The sequence below is a fragment of the Calypte anna genome, chromosome 1 (assembly GCF_003957555.1).
Source record: "Calypte anna isolate BGI_N300 chromosome 1, bCalAnn1_v1.p, whole genome shotgun sequence".
NCBI classification, from domain to species: domain Eukaryota; kingdom Metazoa; phylum Chordata; class Aves; order Apodiformes; family Trochilidae; genus Calypte; species Calypte anna.
The window spans coordinates 187,436,913-187,458,634 of record NC_044244.1 but is presented as its reverse complement, the minus strand read 5'-3'; the positions used below and the strand labels follow the sequence as shown (position 1 = coordinate 187,458,634).

General features: G+C 39.7%; 1 protein-coding gene across 1 annotated transcript in view; it reads left to right on the top strand.

Moving 5' to 3' along the window:
• Nucleotides 1–2,743: 2,743 nt before the first annotated feature.
• The window catches only part of CEP295 (centrosomal protein 295), a 38,723-nt gene continuing 19,744 nt past the window's right edge, over nt 2,744–21,722 (top strand). Inside the window, exons 1-14 of the mRNA XM_030454648.1 lie at nt 2,744–2,827; nt 5,049–5,173; nt 5,281–5,481; nt 6,475–6,599; nt 7,445–7,535; nt 10,476–10,589; nt 11,857–11,997; nt 13,083–13,266; nt 15,039–15,224; nt 16,139–16,363; nt 17,515–17,621; nt 19,069–19,281; nt 20,048–20,145; nt 20,272–21,355. Of these exons, the coding sequence (XP_030310508.1) occupies nt 5,075–5,173; nt 5,281–5,481; nt 6,475–6,599; nt 7,445–7,535; nt 10,476–10,589; nt 11,857–11,997; nt 13,083–13,266; nt 15,039–15,224; nt 16,139–16,363; nt 17,515–17,621; nt 19,069–19,281; nt 20,048–20,145; nt 20,272–21,355 (2,868 nt within the window). The 5' untranslated portion in view covers nt 2,744–2,827; nt 5,049–5,074. The remainder of the gene's footprint in view (nt 2,828–5,048; nt 5,174–5,280; nt 5,482–6,474; nt 6,600–7,444; nt 7,536–10,475; nt 10,590–11,856; nt 11,998–13,082; nt 13,267–15,038; nt 15,225–16,138; nt 16,364–17,514; nt 17,622–19,068; nt 19,282–20,047; nt 20,146–20,271; nt 21,356–21,722) is intronic.

Sequence of the window (21,722 nt, the reverse complement as noted above, 5' to 3'; positions counted from 1 at the left end):
AACATCTGCTGTGACAGGGAAGTCTGGACACTCACACTCCCAGAAACCATTCCCTAGGAAAGTACAAGACCTGTACTGTGGCTCCTGAATGCAGACTGCCTGTCAGCTCAGCAGCAAACTTTAGCCACACAACCATTCTTCAAACACCATACAAAGTAACTTCTTTCAAATCTGTGTTTTTGTGTGTATTCACACTCCAAGACATTCTTTATGCATGGAAAGCATTCTGTTCCTTAAAGTAAATTCACAATTTTCCCCAGCTATCTTGGGAGTTTGTAGGTAACTTCTCCAAGTATTATTCTTTTTGCCCAGGAGAAATATGACCAGGAACTGAAGCACAGGGAAGCCATTATCTCCAGTGTTATGTATCCCTGGCTAGACACACTGATACTGCTGCATTATTACTTACTTTTTATAAAAGGATCGCTGTCTGCTTCACAAGAGGAAAGAAGTATTGCAGGCCTGTAATACTGTGATTCTAACTGGTCTAATAAGAAGTAGAACACATTACAATCTTAAAATTTCCAAAACCCCTGTTTTTCAGTATATATATGTAAATTAAGTGGTAGCAGAAATAATTTTGCACTACATTGACTAGAAAATACCCTTGAACTCATACCCAGCACATGCAGGTTTCAGAGTATCTCTTTCTTCCAGTAGTATAATTGAGAAGCATATATCTGACCTCCTTCACATTCTATAAGTAGCGGATTCTAAAATCTATAATCTCAATTACTCTCTTAATAGACTGTCTTCAATTTATTTTTTTTACCTGTTGACCTGCAGGATAAAGCTATTTAGAAGAGATGTTCTTGTGGAGAGCACTGCCATACTGAAAATGCTGAAGGACAAAAAAATCCAATAAGGAGACTGGAAAATACATTTGGAAGCACACTGCTCACACTTAATTTATTCATTATGCATACTGTGAAACATCTGGGTGTCTTTAATGCACAATCAGGTATTAACTTGGTACCAACTATTACAGTCAGCAGTTTGCAGCAAGTTGCAAACTCATCAGAAAGGAAATTATCTCCCTAACTGATCCCATAGCACAGAAGTCTGTGAATAAGACAGTTTAGCAGTAAAATGAGGAAGACTGGGAGGAAAGCACACTCAACTGCTATGTTACCTCTTCTTCCTATGCGCATGTCTTTTGTTTTGCGGTTTTTTTAGGGTATTTCCTGTGCAGCCATGCATCTGCATGCTCTGAACTGCTGTTTTACCAAGGAATCTCAGATCTCCCATTTTCAGTCCTGTAAGGCACAATATGGTGTGATACTATGACAGCTTCTGGTACAAATCTGTTCTTTTCCAGTTTCTAGAAGAAAATGCTACAGCAAGTAGCTGTACTATGTACTCATATTTCAGTTCAAGACAACCAATGATCTTCTTTGTGCCTTGCTGGTTGGTCAAGTCACAACCATTTCTCCCAAATTTGCAGCAGCAGCAGCAGCTCACTCTCTACAACTACCTGAAAGGAGGTTGGAGCCAGGGTGGGGTTGGTCTCTTTTCCCAGGCAACTCTCAGCAAGACAAGAGGGCATGGTCTTAAGTTGTGCCGGGGGAGGTTTAGGTTGGACATTAGAAAGAATTTCTTTACCGAGAGGGTGACTAAGCATTGGGATGGGCTGCCCAGTGAAGTAGTGGATTCTCCATCCCTGGAGATATTTAAAAAGAGACTGGAGGTGGCACTTAGTGCCATGGTCTGGTAACTGCAGCAGTAGTGGATCAAGGGTTGGACTTGATGATCTCTGAGGTCCCTTCCAACCCAGCCAATTCTATGATTCAGGCTCTGGAAACACCCAATGTAAAGTAACAGTCCAGCACAGACTCTCTTACTTCATCTGTATGTGCAACAGAGTTCTTTCTCTCAACATGAGTAACAAGTTTTTGCTGTTTTACGTTCCTCATAAATTAAGGATATCAAATGACTCCACTTCCAAATCTCAGCTGCTCCAATTCTCACACATACAATAAAATCCTAAATCATGAAATGAAAGCAAAGAAGGAAACAGGTGTGTGGCACCAGGCTTTAGTTCAAAAATAGACTTATAAAAGAAAGATCAGCCTTAGTTATGAGGCTGAGTCAGCAGCACAGCTCTCCTCCTTGTAGAAGCACCTTTTTTCATCTAAAATGTGTTCCTACCTGGAAAGGTTGGACCAGATAATCCTTAAGGTTCCTTCCAACTCGATATCCTGTAATTTTATGAATTTATGAAATTTAACCCTACTGACACAGTGCATCTATAAGGAATGGTAAGCAAAACAGGTAGTAGTACTGAGGTAAAACCAGCAGTGCTGAGTTTCCCTCCCTCACCACCTCGAGCTTACCCAAAACCCCTCCCACACCAGCTTTAGTCCCTGACCGGGACCCGCATCTGCAGTGCCGTGAGAAAACTACAGTAATAAACCGCTCCAAACACATACTGACACAGCCCGAGGAAGCAGGAAGAACATTAACCGTGTTCAAATAAGTCCCTGGGAAGGGAGCATGAGAAAAACCCCACAAGACCCGCAGTAACGCGGCACACACCACCACCCTCCAGCCCCTCAGCGGCCATTTTGTAGCAGCGGCCAGGCCGGCCCCATTCCCCCCCCCGCCAGTTACGGGTTTCCTCACTTCCCATTGGCCTCCGTCAGACGGGGGCGGGGCTTAGGCAGAGGGTGAGGAGGGAAGCCTGGAGGCGGGGCGGTCGGGGGCTGAGGGGTCTTACTGCGCATGCGCGGAGGTTTCCCGCCGCGGCCCCGGTGATTGGCGGCTCGGGGGGAGCGTTGTGGGGACGCGGTGGCGGCGGCGGCGGCCGGGAGAGCGCAGCCGGAGGCGGGTGGGTGTGAGCAGCCGTGCCGGGGGATCTTCCTCTGCTTCTCCCCCTCCCTTACGTCTCTCTCCCCCTCATCCCCTTACTTCTCTTACACCCCACCCCCTTTGCTTCTCTTCTCCCTTTCCCTTCTCCCCCGGTTTGCTTCTCTTCACAACTCCCCTCGCCGTTTTGTTTCTCTTCCCCTCTCCCTTGCTTCTCCCCTTCCCTCCGCACTGTCCCTCCTCAACTCGGGCTGCCGGAGCTGCAGCAGCCGCAGCCCCAGTGGTCGCTTCCCCGTGGTGGCTGATGGGGAGCGGGCCCAGGGCTTCCCGGGCAGGGCTGGCCGGCCGTGGGGCTCTCCCCGGGGCCTGGAAGCGCTCCTCACGCTGTATCCACCCCTTTTCCCCCCGCGCTTCCTCTGACACAACTGCCCGGCTCAGGGCTGAGCCCGGGGCGCTGCTTGGAGCGGGTCCAAAGGAGGGCAACCAGGCTGGTGAAGGGACTCGAGCACAGACCCTGTGAGGAGAGGCTGGGGGTGTTCAGCTTGGAGAAGAGGAGGCTCAGAGGAGACCTCATCACAACTCCCTGAAAGGAGGTTGGAGCCGGGTGGGGGTTGGTCTCTTTTTCCCAGACTTTCAACAAGACAAGAGGGCATGGTCTTAAGTTGTTCCAGGGGAAGTTTAGGTTAGATATTAGAAAGAATTTCTTTACGGAGAGGGTGATCAGGCATTGGAATGGGCTTCCCAGTGAAGTAGTGGATATATAGTGGAGATATTTAAAAAGAGACTGGATGTGGCACTCAGTGCCATAGTCTAGCAACCGCAACGGTGGTTCAAGGGTTGGACTCGATGATCTCTGAGGTCCCTTCCAACCCAGCCAATTCTATGATTCTAGACAAGCGCTTCGGCTGCCTGTCCTCGGCAGGGCAGTACGGGGTGTTCTGGTTGCCTCTGGGGAAGGCTGGCTCAGTTCAGCTGTCCTGTATTTACCGATTGCTGATCTGTGCACATGTTGGCTACTTTGGCCTTTGTGTTACCTGCTTTTGCTCCTAGCCTTTAAGTGTTAGATCTAGGCTTAGTATTGTTCACCCTCTGAATTTTTCCTTCCTTTGGGGAGAGAGGATGGGGAAGAAGTAATTTGCTCCTTAGGTATGTGTGTTGATAAACTTTTGTTCCTCATCAGATGAATAAGGGAAGGCTGGTAGGAACCTTGATACTCTTGTCTCTGTTTATTCTGTAATGAACCTGGGATTGACTGGCTTAATGACACTATACCAGAAGTATCTTATAGATAATTATTTCGTTTTTACTCCTCACCCGATTTCTTCAGAGCTTTGTAATTTTTTTTTAATTTATCACACCGAAAAAAAATCTTTACAGGTATAACATGTTAGCTATGTTGCTAGTGCTATGTGGATTGTTCATTAGTAATGAGCTTTTGATTTTGAGGACTAAGCAATGGCTTTTGAAAGTCTATGTTGTTTTGTTTTGTAACAATATTTTTGGAGACTAAAATAGTTAAAGATCAAATAAAGAGAGGTGGGCAGTTCTGGACTAGGCTACATATCAGGCTGAAAATGTTGGGTTTATTTATTGGGTTCTTTTGCTGTGCAGATGAAAATTTTAATTGTTAGGAAGATGGGAAGCAATATGTAGAGCTAACATAGCCACAAGAGTCTCTAGGGAAACATAATTTGAAATCTCTGCTTAAGAAAACTCTAGAATTTGTCAGTGAGCAATTCTAGCATTCTGGTGAAATGGTTGGCAGGCAGACTGTTGGTGGAGTTTCAGTCTTCAAGGCAGAAAACCATGGGCTACAGTAAAAAATGTTTAAAAACTCAATATGAGAATATGTCAATACAAATCACCTAGGTGTCCAGCCTGCTTTACTGTGTCGTTTTGAGCAGGTTTGTTGTTTTTTTGTTTTGGTTTGGTTTTAAATCTTCCCAGGAGTGGTGTTTGCTATTCACTGCAGATATGCTTGTCTGGCCCACAGTGTAGGGTGTGGATGTAGAACTGTGACAGGGTTGGCTGTGCAGTATAGAAGTTAAAAAGCTGTTCCTTTTTTTGACACTGACAGACAATGCCAGTGTTGATTAATATTGGGACAGACATGAATAGTTGTCATTCACAGTCCTAGATACCACAGATTTCTAAGATTATGTCAGGAATGTTATGTCAATCTTGGTTATAGCTGGTTTACCTATATCACATATGCACCATTTCTGTTTTTCATGTTCTCATAGAAACTGATTGCTCAGTGTTTCCAAAGATGAAGCGGAAAGTTGGGAAATTGAGGCTAAGTCCTAATGAAGAAACCATGCTTCTGAAAGAAGAATATGAAAGAAGAAGAAAATTGAGGCTACAGCAAGTATGGCTGTAATTTTATATGTTGTGTATTTTGTGAAAGGGGGCTTGAGTGCCAAAAATACTGTGCTTTTTAGAGTTGGTGACAAAACATAAATGCTATTTCTACAGGTTAGAGAGCAGCAGAAGTATATTGCCTTGCACATAAGGCAGAAAGTGAAGCAAAGGAGAGAGGAACGACTGCATCAGTTAGAGGAGGCACTGAGAGCTGAATGGGAGAAAGCCCAGGATCAGAAGATGAAAGCTTTAGAAGAACTGTATTTATCAAGCTTAAGAGCAATTGGTGAGGGTCATCGACAAGCCAAGGAGAATGTAAGTGACAATCACATCAAGCTGTTTCAGAGAAATTCTTGATGTTCGAGAAACACCAAGATTGCTGTTTGATTTTTTTTTTTAATATTCTTGATCTTGCTTTCCTAATACCTAAACACATACTTTTTTAAGAATGGAAACTTAGAAGTGTTTATGTATTATTTTGCAGATACCTTTCCACAAGATGAGGACTAAATGGTCTAGCAGAACCATCTGCTCAGGCTTTTGCTTTGCACTCTTAACAGTTACTTTGTTTACATTAGACTGTACACATATGTGATAGTGTATGTTTGTACCTAACTGAATTGCACGTGGTGAGTCATTGTCTCAAGTATGCCAGTAATATAGTAACTTTTTTTCTTTATCATTTAACAGTATCTTTTCTATGGTTAAGAAAATACACTTTTTTTTCTGTATTACTGAAGTGACATAGAAAGTCATAGAAGCCAAGGACTTCAGAGTTCTGTGGTGTAACCCCTGTAAAATAACATTATACTTCCTCATACCTAAAATGAAGAATCTAAATCAAAGATTTGCAAAGTCTTTTCCAATGCTAGGATGGATGAGTTTGTGGAAAACTGGTTCTATATCCATAAGAACAGAGAACTAGTCAACAGAAACATTTCTTTGTAATACTCTAATGACTGAAAGGTAGTAATATGTTTTCTGTGTACAGTTTAGTCAGCATTTGCTAAAATGTGTGAGTATATTGGTACTACTCTCTTTGTCAAAAAGATGCAGAGAGAAGCTAAGATTTCCACATCAATTGTTTTTACATTGGCTGAGGAATGTGGCAGATAGAGAATGTGGTGGTAGAGAAGAAGAGAGTAAAGAAGATGGCATTAGAAGGAAAACTTGGTATTTTAACTCTAATTCAGTAGAAAGTAATTTTGAGCTTGTGATTCTTACTAGAACTACTTTGAAATATCACACTGATAGTGTGAAAAGTGAATATAATCCTGTATTAAATGCTTGTGATATTTTATTTTTAAGGAACCTGACTTGGAAGCACTTGCAAAACAAGCAGAGGAAAGGAAACAAAGAGCAGAGAAGAGACACAGGAAAGCCCTGAAAGAGCAGAAGTACCAAAAAGAAAAATTACTTCATGAGCAAGCCTGGTATGCAATAGTTACCTGGTTTTATTAAGCACAAAATGCATTTACAATGTCATAAGCTAAAAGGCAAAAATCTTGGTGCTTCTTGCTAGGACCTTTTAAATCTTAAAATTCCATGGGTTAAAGAAATAATGCTTGTGGACAAAGCTTGTGGATCTTGAGAAGAACTGTATTTTTATAAGCAAGTTTGTAAGCTGGCCTTATAGACTCTAAATGATTGTGGAGTCTTTCTCTCCACTGCTATTTTCAGTCTAGATTGTTGACTGACAGCTATTCAGTCACATATGAAATGTTCTCCAGCCAGTTCCTAATGGAACATTACCCACTTGAAAAAAGGACCTATTGCATTTGTCATGGTCTTCCTTCTTTGTGGTGTTTTGGTTTTCTAAGCAAAGCAGGTTGGATCAAACTTGAGCTGGCATGAAAAATGAGCTGTGTACTCTTGGGTATAGTTGTGCTTGAGTACAGCTGACATCTCCGTATCAGATACTTAGTTTTGTCCACACTTTAAATCTGTTGAAGTCATGCAGTGCTTTCTGGAAATGTAAGTGAAAAGTGCTCTGGTGCTTGGAAGCCTGTGAGTATTAACATTTCTGTATTACTTCAGGATGCTAATTCTCCAGTGCTGCCTTCCAGCATAATTTCTGTTGACTTTTCAGTGTGCTTGCCCAGCCATATCTCCTAAGCATTCAGTTCAGTTACATCTGAATCTGCTTTTTTTGAGGTTTGCCTTTTATTTTGCACAGTCTTGTCATTGTTGCTTGACTAATTTTCCTTCTCTCTTCTCTTGTGGATTTTTTTTGTGTGTTTGTGGGGACTGTTTGTTTGTTTTTATTTTTTTCCCCAAGGCGAATAAATGCACGTAAACATGCTCTGGAAGTGGAAAAACAAAGAGCAGCCAAAGTTGCAAGCTTGCCACCTCCACCACGTCCTCTTGAGGTATGTAACCATGATGCAGTAATGACGACAGTTTCAGGGGACTGTGTGATGTAATGAGTTATTAATTAGCCTCCTCACAACATGGTATCAGAAGTTGTTGTTTGCATGCAATAAGGAAAATGGTTCAGCAATAATCAGTAAATTTATTTGTGTATTAGCAGACCTTTTGCTAGTGTTTGTTTATATGTGTTCTCCTGTTATGTGTGTATTTTATTGTTCATCATCTGAGGTCTTGTTTTTGTGGTTAATGTGTCTTCTAAACTTTAGCACTATCTCATTTTCATTTAATAACCACAGTGGTAATAAACTATTTGCTTATCTTTCTCAGCATGTACACAACACCTCAGCCTTCTGTCATAATGATGCAGTAGTATCATTTTGTTTAGTTCTGTAATAAAGGTAGCTCTGTGGTAGCTGTGTTTTGGTTGTTTTTTTTTTTCTTCAGTGCCTTTGCTTTCCTGTTAGGAATGCTAAATGCAGAGTAAGCTGTTTATTTTTAATGGGAAAGTGGTACTTAAGGTTATTGAGGAGGAAAGTAGATAAACATTTTTAATTCTGTTTTACTCTTTTTAGGGGGTGACTTTTTATCTTCATGCTTCTTTGGTTTCAGAGACATTCTACATAGGTACAGAAGTTACTGCAGGATTGCAGATCTGAACTGCAGGAGGAACCTTACGTGCAGTTCTACATTGGAGTTAACTGCCACTAAATTTAATTTAATGGAACTTCATTAATGTGGAGTTTGTTGCCTTATGTGCTCTTGTGCCCTTTCAGACCTTTGGGTTTCAGGTGTATTTAGACCACTGACTAGAAGAGAGAGGCTTGAAGAATACGAGTCCCTCTTGGAGCTAGTGAAGTCATCAAAGCTTTTCTCAGTTACACCCAGCACATTACATTGGTACTGATGTGTCTGCAAAAGCTGCCTCACCATTTTGAGAATAATGAGAAGTGGGAGTGCCTGGATAGTTTTATTTGTATCCCTCAGTACACAATTCACTGTGGGTCTCCTCACTGGCTGCTGAAGGGTTTTGTTGGTTATGAGTGAAGGTCAAAGCAAGTGTTGCAAGAGAATGGCCAAGTCTGCTATTATTTTTGGTGAAATATATGCAAAGTTGTAATTTAGAGCAGGTGCAATAAGGTCCTATGTGGTACAGTTGAGGTAAATTCAGTCAGTCTTTTGTGGTGCTATTTTCTGTGTTGTTCCACATGATATTGTTTGCATGTGTCTGCTGCAGAGCAGATAAAGGCTGTACAGTGAAAACTCTGACTTTTCATTTCTTGGTTTTCAGAAGTTTGTGTTGCTCAGTTTGGCATTGTTGGAAAAGCATGAGATGTTGCAGCACTGCTTCTCGTAACTCCTGCAGCTTAAGATCTATTATGATGCTTTCCATTAAAATAAAAAAACAAACCCCACAAAACAAAACAAAATGCACCAAACTAAAACCCCAAAGAAACCAAAACCAGGTTACCAATTGCTGACTGAATGTCAGCTGCAGTTAACATGCGTATTTGTAGATGATGTAGCAACTAAAAAGACACAGTACTGTAACTACTTTTCATCTAACAACCTCAGTAATGCATCTCATTTTGCATTTTACAATGTAAAATTCCCTTCTGTAATCTTTTTTACCTAGGCAAGCAAGAAGGCTTTGTTTAGGTTTCTCCAGGCTCTGGTACAATTGCATTTGTGCATGTGTAGGATGACAGATCAGGGTCAGTATCCTGTTTAAGTCATGGATCTGTTGCTGGGAGTGCAGAGGCTGAAGTTATATTCTTGCAAGAATAACTGGGTATCAGGTGCTACCTGGGATAAATGCTAAGTGGAAGATCAGAGATGATGGCTGTGGTTTTTTATTAGTTCTGTATGGAGGGAGAAAATGAGATGTTAGCTGTCAATTTGGGGTAGGGTGGTGAAAATGTGGGGCTTTGTCTTGCAAATGTATACTCAGAAAGCACTGAATTTGAATTGCTTAACTTGTAATTTTCTGTAATTCACAGGATTTAAAGTCCATCTGCATAACCATGCTTAGTTTCTTGAGTCAAGTTATGTAAATAGCTTATTAAACATAACTGTGATCATAATCTGATGTTCTGTGGCAATAACAGTTGGATAAAATTCTATAGCATTGAGCTACGGCAGTGTTGTTCATTGCAGGATTACCTAGAGATTACTTAGAATATAAGTAACATTTCTGAAGATACATGGTTACTGTTTTACACAGTTACTAAAGAAGTGTTTTTACTCTCCATCTGTTACCGAAATGAAGTTTAATACTCAGAAGGATGTTGAGTCTTTAGTTAGACCAACTGTGATGTTACTTAATTGAAGTTAAACTATAAACACCATTTTATTGACAAGCTTTACAGTGTCTTATGAACTTTTTTTTTCTGTGAACTTTTAGGATTTTTATGTAATGGAAACGCAACCTAAAAATGTTACCATAATCTTCTTGATTGTTCATAACACCTGTAGAGTTGAGTTTGGTCATTTTTAAATTTCACAATACATTACTGCTCCAGTTTTGCAAGATTTTGATACGGAATTATTTACTGCTTGAGGCAAAAAGTTTTGCAAGCTTCTTGATGGAAGTATGGGTGGATTCTTAACAGCTGTGCTTCTGCCATGAGGTGTAGTAAAGATACAAATTGAATTTTTTCCAACCTAAATTGCTTTTGAGATTAATTGGAAAACTGTAGCCCGCAACATAACTCTCACATCTTCATAGCTTTTGGATAAAATTCTGGATGTTTGATTAAATTCTTAATTTCTAGTTTGCTAGTTTTACATTTTTTTAATCATTCAGAAGTCTGAGGTTTAATTTTGAGGGGTGGCTTTCTTTTTAATCCTAAGTTAAGTGTACAGACCACTTATCTTCTGTTTAGTTGCTTTGCTAGAGATCCTGTTGTCTAATACAGCTGTACTTGCACTTTTCTTTCTAGAATTTTGAAGTGAAGAAGACTCCTGCACTGAAGCCCCATAGTGCTGGCAACTTTTCTCTTACACGTTACCATCTTTCCCAGCCTTATGTGAACAGAGAAGTGGATGAAGAGCAGGTGAATAACTCCAAACATCTGTGATACATGTTTGCATTTGTCTATTTATATTGTGTACTTTTTCTGGACACCAGCAGTTCATATTTAACATTCATAGAATCATCTAGTTCCAACCTGTCCCTGCATGGGCATAGACATCTCCCAGTAGACCAGGTTGCTCAATACCCCATCTAGCCTGGCCTTGACACTTCCAGGGATGGGGCATCCACAGCTGCCCTGCAAACCTGTGCCAGCTTACCACCCTCATGGTAAAAAATTCCTAATGTCTGACCTAAATCCTCCCCTCTTCCAGTTGAAAGCCATGTTTGTTGGCTGTCCTGTTACTACATGCCCTTGTAAGAAGTCCCTCTCCACTTTTGCCAAGTGGAAAAGTTTGACTCACACTTACAGTACACTTGGACAAAAGCTGAAGTCAGGTCAGAAGAGAGGGAGGACCGGGAAGAGTGAGAGGTGGAGCAAGAGCTGAGTTCTTAGGGATGATTTTTGTGTGTGGGTATTGCTATTTGAAAGTGAACCAAACCACAGTTTGGGTTATTGGTGATGTGAGACCACAATCTAAGTTCCTGTTCAGCCTCTTTTAGACTATAAAATAGATGTCAGTAATTTTTTAAATGAATATTCAGTGCATTCATGAAATTTTCATTCCTGAAGATTTAGGTTTTAACATTTGAAGGACCAGGAAAAAACAAGAGGAGAGAGATACTGTAGTTTGCTCAGTTTTGTCATGGAGAGTTCCAAAATTCTAATCTTTGTAGCCTTGCTTATGTGCAGTAATTTTTCTTCACTTGAGTATCTTATAATTTTAATATGTTAGATTTTTCTTACTTAAAAATTGCAGATTGTTTCTGGTGTCCCAAGTGAAAATGAAAATGCTTCTGAATTTTACATTTAATCCCCCCTTGTGTAGAACAAAAACGTGAGGATAGATGTAGTCAATCTGTAATATTGATTCTATTATTCATTTCACCCTGTATATAATAACAAATAATACAAATTATTGTCTGTAGTACAGGTTGAAGCAAGGACACTTTGATATCTACACTTAGGGAGTATGTAAATATGCATCTCTTTCTTCAAGGACAAGCTTCAAGGACAAAACCAAGTCTGCTTGCAGACAGGAATTATAAGCCTTCAAGGGTCTTCATATGGCATTGTATGTCTCTTTTAAAAGTTCTTTTGCTGCAGAATTATTTTGTTTGTTTATTGTTACGTATGTTTTAAACTACTACAAGTAATTTCATGGCCTGAACTGTTGATTGACTGCCAGCCAGATGCTTGGTTAGCTGCTGAAGAAGAAGGGAAACGTTTGGAGGAACAACACAGAGAGGCAGAGAGGGAGAGAAGGGAGCAGCTTGAAAAGGCACATCTCAGAGGAAGTCATGCCTTAAAGAAGGTCCATTTGGCTCAGGTAGGCAAACCAGTTGTGCTTGGTTTTCATGTCAACACAAACAGTAGGTTCTAGATAGGTAATTAGTAAAGGCATTATAGTTACAAGAGGAAAAATGATGGTCTAAATGGACTTTTCACTATGTGTTTATTAAACATCAAACTGGTTGCTTCTTTAAAAAAACATCCTTAAATATTTATCATCTTAGTGTTTGACCATCTGTTAACCAATTGGTAGCAATGAAGATAAACGTTCTAAAAAGTGGTGACATCTACTTTTCCACATAAGCTTTAGTTGAAATTGATTATTCTGTGCCTCAGAAGAATAAATTAGTGTATTTTTTATATTTTAAAAACTTTTCAAGGTTTGCTCAAAGACAGAGGATGTTTCAGTCTAGAAGTCTGGAAATACTGAAGTTATTTCATTTAAGAAGTAAAACTTGAACCTATTGAGAAACATCTTTGTTCCTAGAGTTATACTGTGATTTTCTTTATATATATATTTTAAATGTTTTTAATTGTCTGTTATCTTTAAAAGTATTTTTGGATGCTAGAAATAGCAAAAGCTTCCTGGTTTTCAGCTGAGGTGTGATTTACCCTGAATGGATAACCTAACTAAAATGGGAACCTGTGGAAATACTACTGATGCTCCTTAAGTTAATAGGAAAAAAATCCAAGCAAACTTGACATAAAACTTATTTAAACAGCTTTCATGCATAATTATGTGTACCAAGAGTATTAGGTCACTTCCTAAGAAGCAGAAATTTATGAAGCCTAAGCTAACAAAAGTACTTGCCAAAGTTACTCATTTAGCTTTTAAAACAGAAGATTTAATTCTGTTGGGGAAAGTTGGCCTGCAGGTGTACATTCAGATCCTTTATTTAACATTGAATTTGCTAGGTAGTGTCAATGACTTCTGTGTTTAAAGGTCAGTGATGTCCTTCTCCCAAGGAAGCACCTTCTCCCTAGAATAAAATTTAACTTTAAACCATAAGGATTAAAAAAACTTCATGGTAACCAAATGAAAGTATTTTCTCAGTCCTGACATGTGGCTGTTTGAACGTGAACACTAAATAAATGTTTGTTGTTCCTTCTCTCTGCCTGCAGGACAGGGAAAGGCTACTGAAAGAACTTGAGCAAATGCAGAATGTGGATCGGATGCTCAGGAAACAGATTGTAGCACAGCTACCACCTCAGCTCTTTCTGCCTGCATACAAACGCATGGAAATAAAAGAAGAATGGCAGAGGGAATTGGAGTTTGCATTTGAAGATATGTACAGTGAAGACAGGAGTAAGTAATCTGGAGGTTCCTGAATCTGGTATCCTGGTAAAGGAGAGGCAGCTGCAGCTGCCTGTTCTTAGGTCCAGCCAGTAGCCAAGGATGTGTGTGTATTCACAGCAGGCACACACATGAACAGCCTCTCAGAATGCAGCCCAGCACAGGAAAAAAAGCACTTGTGTTAAACACAAACAGCACAAATGGCCTCATCCTGCTCACTACTCTGGCTGATCAGGATGGAGGCCTGTTAGTGGGATGTATGTCCACATAGACAGTGTGGATTCCTCCAACAGCTGGCCTTCATCTACTCAGTCCCCTGCATCCAGGGTCTCCACCCATCACACTGTGGATACCTTCCAGTAACAGTTCTTAAACACCCAGTCTGTCCAGTAATTCATCCTGGACCCTGTAGCTTCCCAGTTACCTTTCATGTCCACATATGCACTGGTATGCTCAGGTATGTATTGTGGATTCCTCACTGAGTGGCTTTAGGCACCCATTCTGCCTGGCAGCTGCCCCTTGATCCATTGATCCATAACCTTCTCAGCTGCTGGCTCTGGGGCATGTGAATCCCTGAGACCTGCTTGCTGTTCCACTCCAGTTGTTGCCTCACAGACTCAAATGGGTTTGGATTTATGCACAGACATTCACATACTATGGAGCCCTGTGGTAACTGACCATAAATATTCTACCCAGTACCTGTCTCTGGATGCCCTTGTCTCCTGTTGTCACAGCAGGTTTCTCAGTTAACTCTGAGACCCCATGGTCTCCCCTGTAGCTGACTTAAAGCTTAGATCTCCTGATCCTTCTCCTAGTCTGCTTGCAGATGATCTGTGCTCTGGTATCCAGCCTGGTCTTGTGGCTGCTTGACATGTAGCTCATAAGCTGGCTAGTCTGGCTTGTGGTTTGCTAGCCACTGCATGCTGATGTATCCACAACTATGCAGTCATTTATTTTGGTCTCTGCAGCACTTTTGGACATAGGTGCCCCTTTGACTTTTGGTCCTCACTCCAATTGCTTGCCCTTGTATACTTCTTCCCCTCACTCCCTCCCCCCCCCCCATGCATACAAAATCCTCACTTAGGATTAGAATTTAATAAGACAAATAGGCTGTTAGGCACAGTGCATGGCCAGACACGTTGTGCTCACTGGCCCTGCTCCTTTTATTCCCTTATTCTTACATTCTTTCTCACACTTGTTCCTCCCCAGACTAACCTGAACCTTTCTTTTCCCTGCCTTTGGTTCCTCCCCTGAATGTCTATAAGTGTACAATCCCAAGATGATTTTCCCATGTGTCCCACACCCCTTCTGAGCAGTAATCCCTTCAGGCAGGAAGGTGATTGTAGAACTCCTGTTGACTTGTTTTGTAGGATTTCACCCCTGGACCCTGTAATAATTCTCTCCTGTGACAGCCCTGTGAGTAGCTAAGTCAGGATGTGCATTTTTTCCCTGATGGAATTTACTGGGATACTCCTGCATGTAGTTGTTCCAGCGTGCTGGTTTTTGTGTAAAGATTAGCCTTTTATGATGAACTTTTATGTTGAAAGATGTAGCATATTCTAGTGGAAAATACTGTAGAATTTCTGAATTGATATGTGGCTAATGATCAAAAAAATGTTGAATCTTCTGTTTTGGAGAAAAACAAACAAGTTGGATTAAATCTGTTGTGAAACAAGCTACTGATATTTTAACTTCTTAGGAATTTGTATGGTAAGTGTAGTCCTGCAATGTTGTTCCCTTTTATTCCAGTTGGTCATTTTGTGTATTTGTGTTCTTTTAATCAGAAGTGAAAGGAGATCTGATTCTGCAGTTTGAGCCACAACCGTTGCCAACCCCTTCTGTCAGATCTCAAGATCTTGATATCTCTTTGGAGCAAGAATCTCCTTGTGACACTCAACCAGAATCTGCTTGTGATACTGGAGAAGAATTGGGACAGATGATAGAAGAGGATGGTCTCAATGAATCAGAAAGTAAAACTTTTTAACTTGGCATTCAACTTTAACATTTTGGGTTTATAGTAGAAGAGGTTTAGTTTAATATAGCAAAAAACATCAGTATTAACTGTCCTGAGTACTAAAATTCCTTAATGCCTGTGAAGTAGCATCAAGTAGCTTATGAGGTTTATCATAGATGATCATACTCTGATGATTGTAAATTTAAAAATTAAAATGTTACTTTTGCTTTAATGTACTTCAGTATACTCAGAATTATTTGTAATTGTTGTAAGAACTATAGTGCTAGTAGCCATAATTTTTCCTATATAATTAATGTTAATTATGGCATGATGCTTGTATGTGAACTTAAATATACTTTTTTTCATTTTATGTTTTGAAAAGCTTGAATTTCTATTAAGTCTCCTTATTGTTTGTCCTTTATGTTCAGGTTTCTGATTGAGTTACTCTGTAGTGTGAGTTGTCTGCAGCAGTTGCATGTGTGAGCACACTTACTCTGTGGTGTGTACAGGATAACACCATGTGAACAAGATGTGTGACACTGAAATCTGCTGTTTGACCAAGCATTTCTGCCACATTCCTTTGCTGTTACAATCTGTTTTTCAGTCTGTGGTGCATTTTGTTGCCAGTGCTAATACAAAGGAAAGGGTAGGAACATGCGGGGGGTGGGGGGAATAGTTCTGCTTATTTAGGCAACAGTGTAGCCTGGGAGTAATCTGACTGTGAAACACTACAACCATCTCCTTTTAGAGCATGCTAAAAATTGCTGCTCCTCTTTCATGTAAGAGAAAATATTGTCAAGCTTTTAAAACTTGGCAATATACCTGAGCTATTTGTGCAACTGTGTACACAGAAAGTGTGGTGTGTTTTTTTTTTTTATAATGCAAATATAATAATTACCCAAAACTCTTAATAGTACTTATTCTTTACAGATCACAGAGAAGGAAAAACTCGTCAACTTCAGTCAAAACTTGTCTTAAAGAAATTACTGAACAAGATCAGAAACCAAAAAGAGGAGTGGACATCAAAAAGTGAGAAAGACATTCAGAGTGAAAGTGAGACTATTGAATCAGGCACAATTGCTAGTGAAGAGAGACCATTATGTGATTTAGAACTTAGCTGTGAGCAACAGGAAAACACAGTACCTGAAGCCAAAGGTACGTGATACATACTTGCATCAAAATTTGTGGAGTAGGAGGAAAAAGACTTATACAGGTGAACTGTAACAAAACTGTTTAATGAATATTCAGCAATAGTGTTATATAATGTTGCCAGAAAGTACAATTCTTTTGTCTTTTTACATAGTGCATTGTGGATTTGTTGAAACCACAAATAGGAGATATTTTGCTCTTATGTCCAACTTGCCCACTAAGTTCTTAAGGAGAAAAGATGCCTAAAATATCTTTGTGTCTCTTAAATGTTGCCCAAATTGTTGTCACACTTGGTGATGTTATGCTTGACTGGGTGTTTGCCTCCAGAAGTAGAATTCTCAGTGCAGAACTCTGCATTGAAGTTCTGTACTCGTTGCACTGGAAAAGCCAGATGTGTCAGAGATTCACAGCTGGAAATGCACAAGAGAAGCATGAGCTGATGAAATCATGGTGCTTTTTTCCTACTTCTAGGTAGCATTCTGAGAAGCCTCTTTGTAAATCTGGAATTTATAGCAATTTTTTGGTAGTCAAATAATTTTGGAATTGCTTCCAGTTTCTATCATTTGTGCTCCTTTGGTTGTGTTAGTGCTTAAGTTGTTGAACTTGTATGAGAGTGGGATTTCTGAAATATTAACTTGATCAAGTTGTGGCTGTTGTTATGGTTTCATAGGATGCTTGGGTTTTTTTAATGGCATTAAGTGATTTAGTTCAATTGTGTACATGGTTACACCAGCATAATGTTTGGGGATTGGAGAGTGCAGCATGAGTGAAAACGTGCCTCTGGGGAAAGTGTTGCTATTTGAAGCTGATGGGACAGGATAAAGGCTTGCTTTTTGTGCAGTAGGATGTGTGGCTTTTTATTCCTCAGGATGATCTTGCTATCAGGCTGCCAAGTAATTTGGGTAGAAGAACTGTGCTGTTAGAGCTGGGTCATTACTGTATAGTCAAGGAAGACACATGATGATGAGCCATTAGAGACTTCAGTACAAAAAAACCTAAAGCTTATAGAGACAGAGTGGTGGGATAAAGGTGGTAATCTTTTAAAGAGCATCTTAGGCATTTTGTTTAAAGAGGTTGGGAAACTGTAAAGCAAGATGTAAAGAAAATCCAAGGCTCTTCCTGACTGCAGTTACAGTTTAATAACCTGTACATTTCAGACTCTCCGAAAATGTTGGAAAATAGAGTTGCATCTGAAAATTCAGCTTTAATCCATCCTCAAGAACAAGCAGCTAAAATTAGAATGGAAGAGGAGAGACAAAAGTGGGTGAGTGTGTGTGCTGTCTTAGTTATGGTGTAAAAGAAGATATTTACAGGACACTTCAAAATGCTTCAAGTTGTACAGCAGCTGTAGACCCTTTTAGCATGTGTGTAACACTTCAATAAACCTTTACTGTAACATTTCCTATGCTTAGTTTCTGTGTATTTTAAAAAATTACTTCGCTCTAGCTGGAATTTCAAATAGAGTGGAAAAACCCAGTTTCTAAAAGCATCATAAGTTCCAGATGAGGGATGCTGCCCCATGAGTAAATGAGAATTCCAATTGTAGTTTAATGCCTTTGATTTAGTCAACAATAAACAAGTCTGAAAACTAACCTCATTTAGTAACAAAGTCTGTGGGAATGTGTTTAGAGTGACAGGAAAACCTTACAAACCTTGAGTATTTAATTTTATTGTGGTTTGGTTTTGTTTGGGTTTTAAACTAACTAGGAAACAACTGCAGAAAATAACTTGTATCTACCGGAATGCTACATTTGTTATAGTTAGAAAATAAGAACTGTTTTATTTTGTTGCATGTGTTGTGGTACATTTCATTATATTTTCTTTTTTGTGTTTCTTATTGATCTACCAGCTATTAATGTAGTTGTTTATTATTTTAAGAAGCTAAAATAGAAATTTGGGTCTTAGTACAATCTTAAACTGTAGGGTTTATGTTCAAAATACAGGAAACAAAAATTTGACAAAATAGTGTTGTTTTACAGAACAGAAAGAAGCAACAGATCCTCTGTGGAAGTGTGGAAGTTTCTTTAAATTCTGTTTTCTCCCACTTTGCACCTGCCTGGGTGTATGTATTACTAAGCCCACATTAACTGTTCTCAGATCTAGCTTTTTACTGGGTTGCTTTTCCTGACAACCCCCACCCAGGCTGTCACATTAAAGGCTGTTGTCCACTTCAGAATTGCCAGTACTTTGAGGTTTTTGTTCGTTTCCATTCTAGAAGTATATGTGTCATTTCTGCCTGTGGTTCTAAGTGATTTGTTGCTGATAGGTATATGGGAAGAGAAAAAACAAACCACTTCACAGACTTAGAGTGGTCTTAAAGTGGTTATACTTCAGTTATTTCAGAAGTTTTTTAAGCCTTGAATTAACATTTAAATGTGTTGAACTCTTGATGAAAAGTAGCTTTCTGAATTCAATTTAAGAAAAAGACTTGCAGTCTCTGGGAAATTGTGGTATATTCTGATCTTATCAGTTCTGTTAATTTGAGGACAGATAGGAGTTCACTAGTGACTATTAGAAATATCTAGCCAGTGAAACAATTATTTTGTAAATGTAAGAATTCTTACTGAAGGCCACCTGCAATTTGGAAAGCCTGTCACAAACAATATAATTGCTGCTGTAAGTTGGAGCAAGGTTTTGTGTGTGTGGTGGTGTTTGAGGGTTCTCTGATTTTTGTCATTCAGTTCTAGAGGCTCACTCATTTTTCTTGACAGAATGAGCAGATAGAGCAACAGAAACAGGAACAGTTGGCCTTGCTTAAACAAATTGAAGAAGAGAGAACACGTTTGGAGGCTGATTTTCTGAAGATCCAAATGCAAAGCTGCTTAGAGGGGGCAAAGAAGAAAAAGGAGGAGGAAGAGCAAGCTCAGCTGGTACAAGGCCCCAGTGTTCCCTCTACAGATGATCAGGCCAAAGTGGAACATGAGGTGAAGAACTGTAGAAAATTGTGTAGGTTTTCAGTTATTATAAATCTCAGGATTTAAAATTTGCCGATTTTAAATTAAAGTAATTGAGAATTTTTTTCTTAGGCTGTGAATCAGAGTTTTGCACATGTAAAAGTTTCCTTCTGCCTAATGCAGAAGCCTGTATTTCACATGACATCACCATACTTCAAATATTGAATTGTCTTTGCATAGTCCAGGGACAGCATGGCTGTTTAAAATGCCTGTTAGTAAAGTATGATTAGAGTACGTGCCTGTACACACACCCTTTTGCAAGAAGAAATAAAACCAATAAGGGGCAAGAAGGGACAAAAATCCTCACCTTTATGTTTGTCTAGATCTCAAACAATCTTTAAAGGAGAGGAATTTATTGAGGGTGTTGAAGGAAAGTAATATTTTTTTAAATCTCGAATCATTTCCACAAGCTGTACTCCTCTGAGGATCTGATTGCCTGTTGGATCATTGCTCCCTAATTTTGCTGCTGGATATATTTACCACCTTTAGTTAAGCTGCTGTAAGCACCATTGACTTTGACAGTGTATGCACCACTTGCCAAGAGACACTGTAGCTGTGGGCCATCTGTTCCAAAAAATCCTTTAGTTTTGTTTCTTCATGCTGAGATCTTGCATACTTCAAATGATGGTAGTGAGTGGCTTCTGTAAACGTAGGGGAAAGAACATATAGTTTAAGGTTCTTGATTTAATAGTTTTCTGTGACTTATCTGCACTTAAAAATATTTTATTCTGATTAGACTGGAAATACGACTGTATCAGAAACCAGGAGTCCTAGAGAAGACAGCTCTTTACAGATGATTCGTGATTATCAACAACGCCTTCTACAGCAAAATAGGTAAATTCCTTTATCACATAGAATTCTGATTCAAACTGTTTCAGAATAATTTTAATTGCTGTTATTAAAGAAATTAATGTTCATCCTTGCACCACTTTGAAAGATTCATGTTTTCATTGTGTTCAGGCTGCACAAACAGACCATTGAAGAAGCTACAAAGCATCTACAGGAGTATCAGAAAAAACTGAAGCAAAGATGCATATCTACTTCTGCAGCATCTCCAAGCTCTTTGGAAACAGAATCAATTAATTTAAAATCTGTGTCAAAACAACTTCTACAGAGGCAAGGAGTGCAGCCAACACAGTACCAGTCATTTGAACAAGTTCATGCACAAGAGCATGCACAGTCACTACCTGTGTGCTCAGGAACATTGCATGGGTTGCAAAACCCATCTTTGGGCAAACAGGAAGATCAAATGCATAAGGTTTGTCCTGGAAGAGAGGTGCAGTTTTTAGAAGCATTGAAACTGAAGCCTGGGGAGTTTCACTTGTCATGTGACTGTCCTACACAGGAACAAAAGGAAGTACTGGAAACCTCCAGTGACCATACCAGGGAACCATCTCGGTTCCATTTGCCATCAGATTTAGTCATGAGAGATGTCACTGCAGCAAGAATGCAACCAGAAGCACGTGTACAACAGGTTAGGTTTGCTGTGCCTGCAGAAGATTCCTCTGAGCCTCTAGGAACAGTGCACTTCAAAGAGTCATCTCCAAAGATGTGGAACCATCAAACAGAGACAGAAGCTGAAGAAGTGCTTTCACCTGGGACCCCCTTCATGCCAGAAGCAACCAGGTCTTGTATAGTTCAGGCAGCCCCCGTTGATTCTTTGGCATATCAGCAGGAATCTGCAGAGAGTGCTATCAAAACAAGCCTTGAACAACCCCTCAGTCTTTCTGAACCCATGACCTTATCTCGTGAAGAAACTAAGGCCCAGAGTGTTAAGGAATTCTTGATACCAAAACCAGGACATGCATCTTTGTTAAATTATTCTGATATACTAAATTTAAGGGACAGAGTGTTGATCTCAACAGAAAACATCCAAGCTCAGCAAAAGTATTTAAAAGAATTGCAAGAACAGCTAGATGCACAAAGGGAAGCTCTTCTTTCTAGACAGAAAATCCAAGAACACCTACTTTTACAGAAGCAAGATAAATTGAAGGAACAAATGCAAAGGCATCAAGAGGCTTTGAAAGAATTTCTGAACAAGCAGGTAGGCTTTATAAATGCTTTGCATGGTGTGTCATCTAGTAGATGGTCAAACTTCAGAGTGAATGCTTCCACTTAGTAAAGTATCCCATGGAGTGTTGGTAGTTTTAGGTGATTTACTGTAATGAAAATTTTCATTAGAACTTGTGATTTGTAATCAGTAGTTCTTTCCTGTAAGCCCCAAGAGTGCTGTTTTGTTCAGCCTAACAGAAATAGTATCAACTTCTGTGCTTAGTGCTATGTTGTCTGAATACCTGCAGGTATAATTTTCTTCAGCTCTAGAAACTCAGCTGTATGTGCAAAGTAGCTCTTCTATTAAAATCCTTAAGCAGTACATTAAAGGAGATTGTAAATATTTTGAATAGATTATT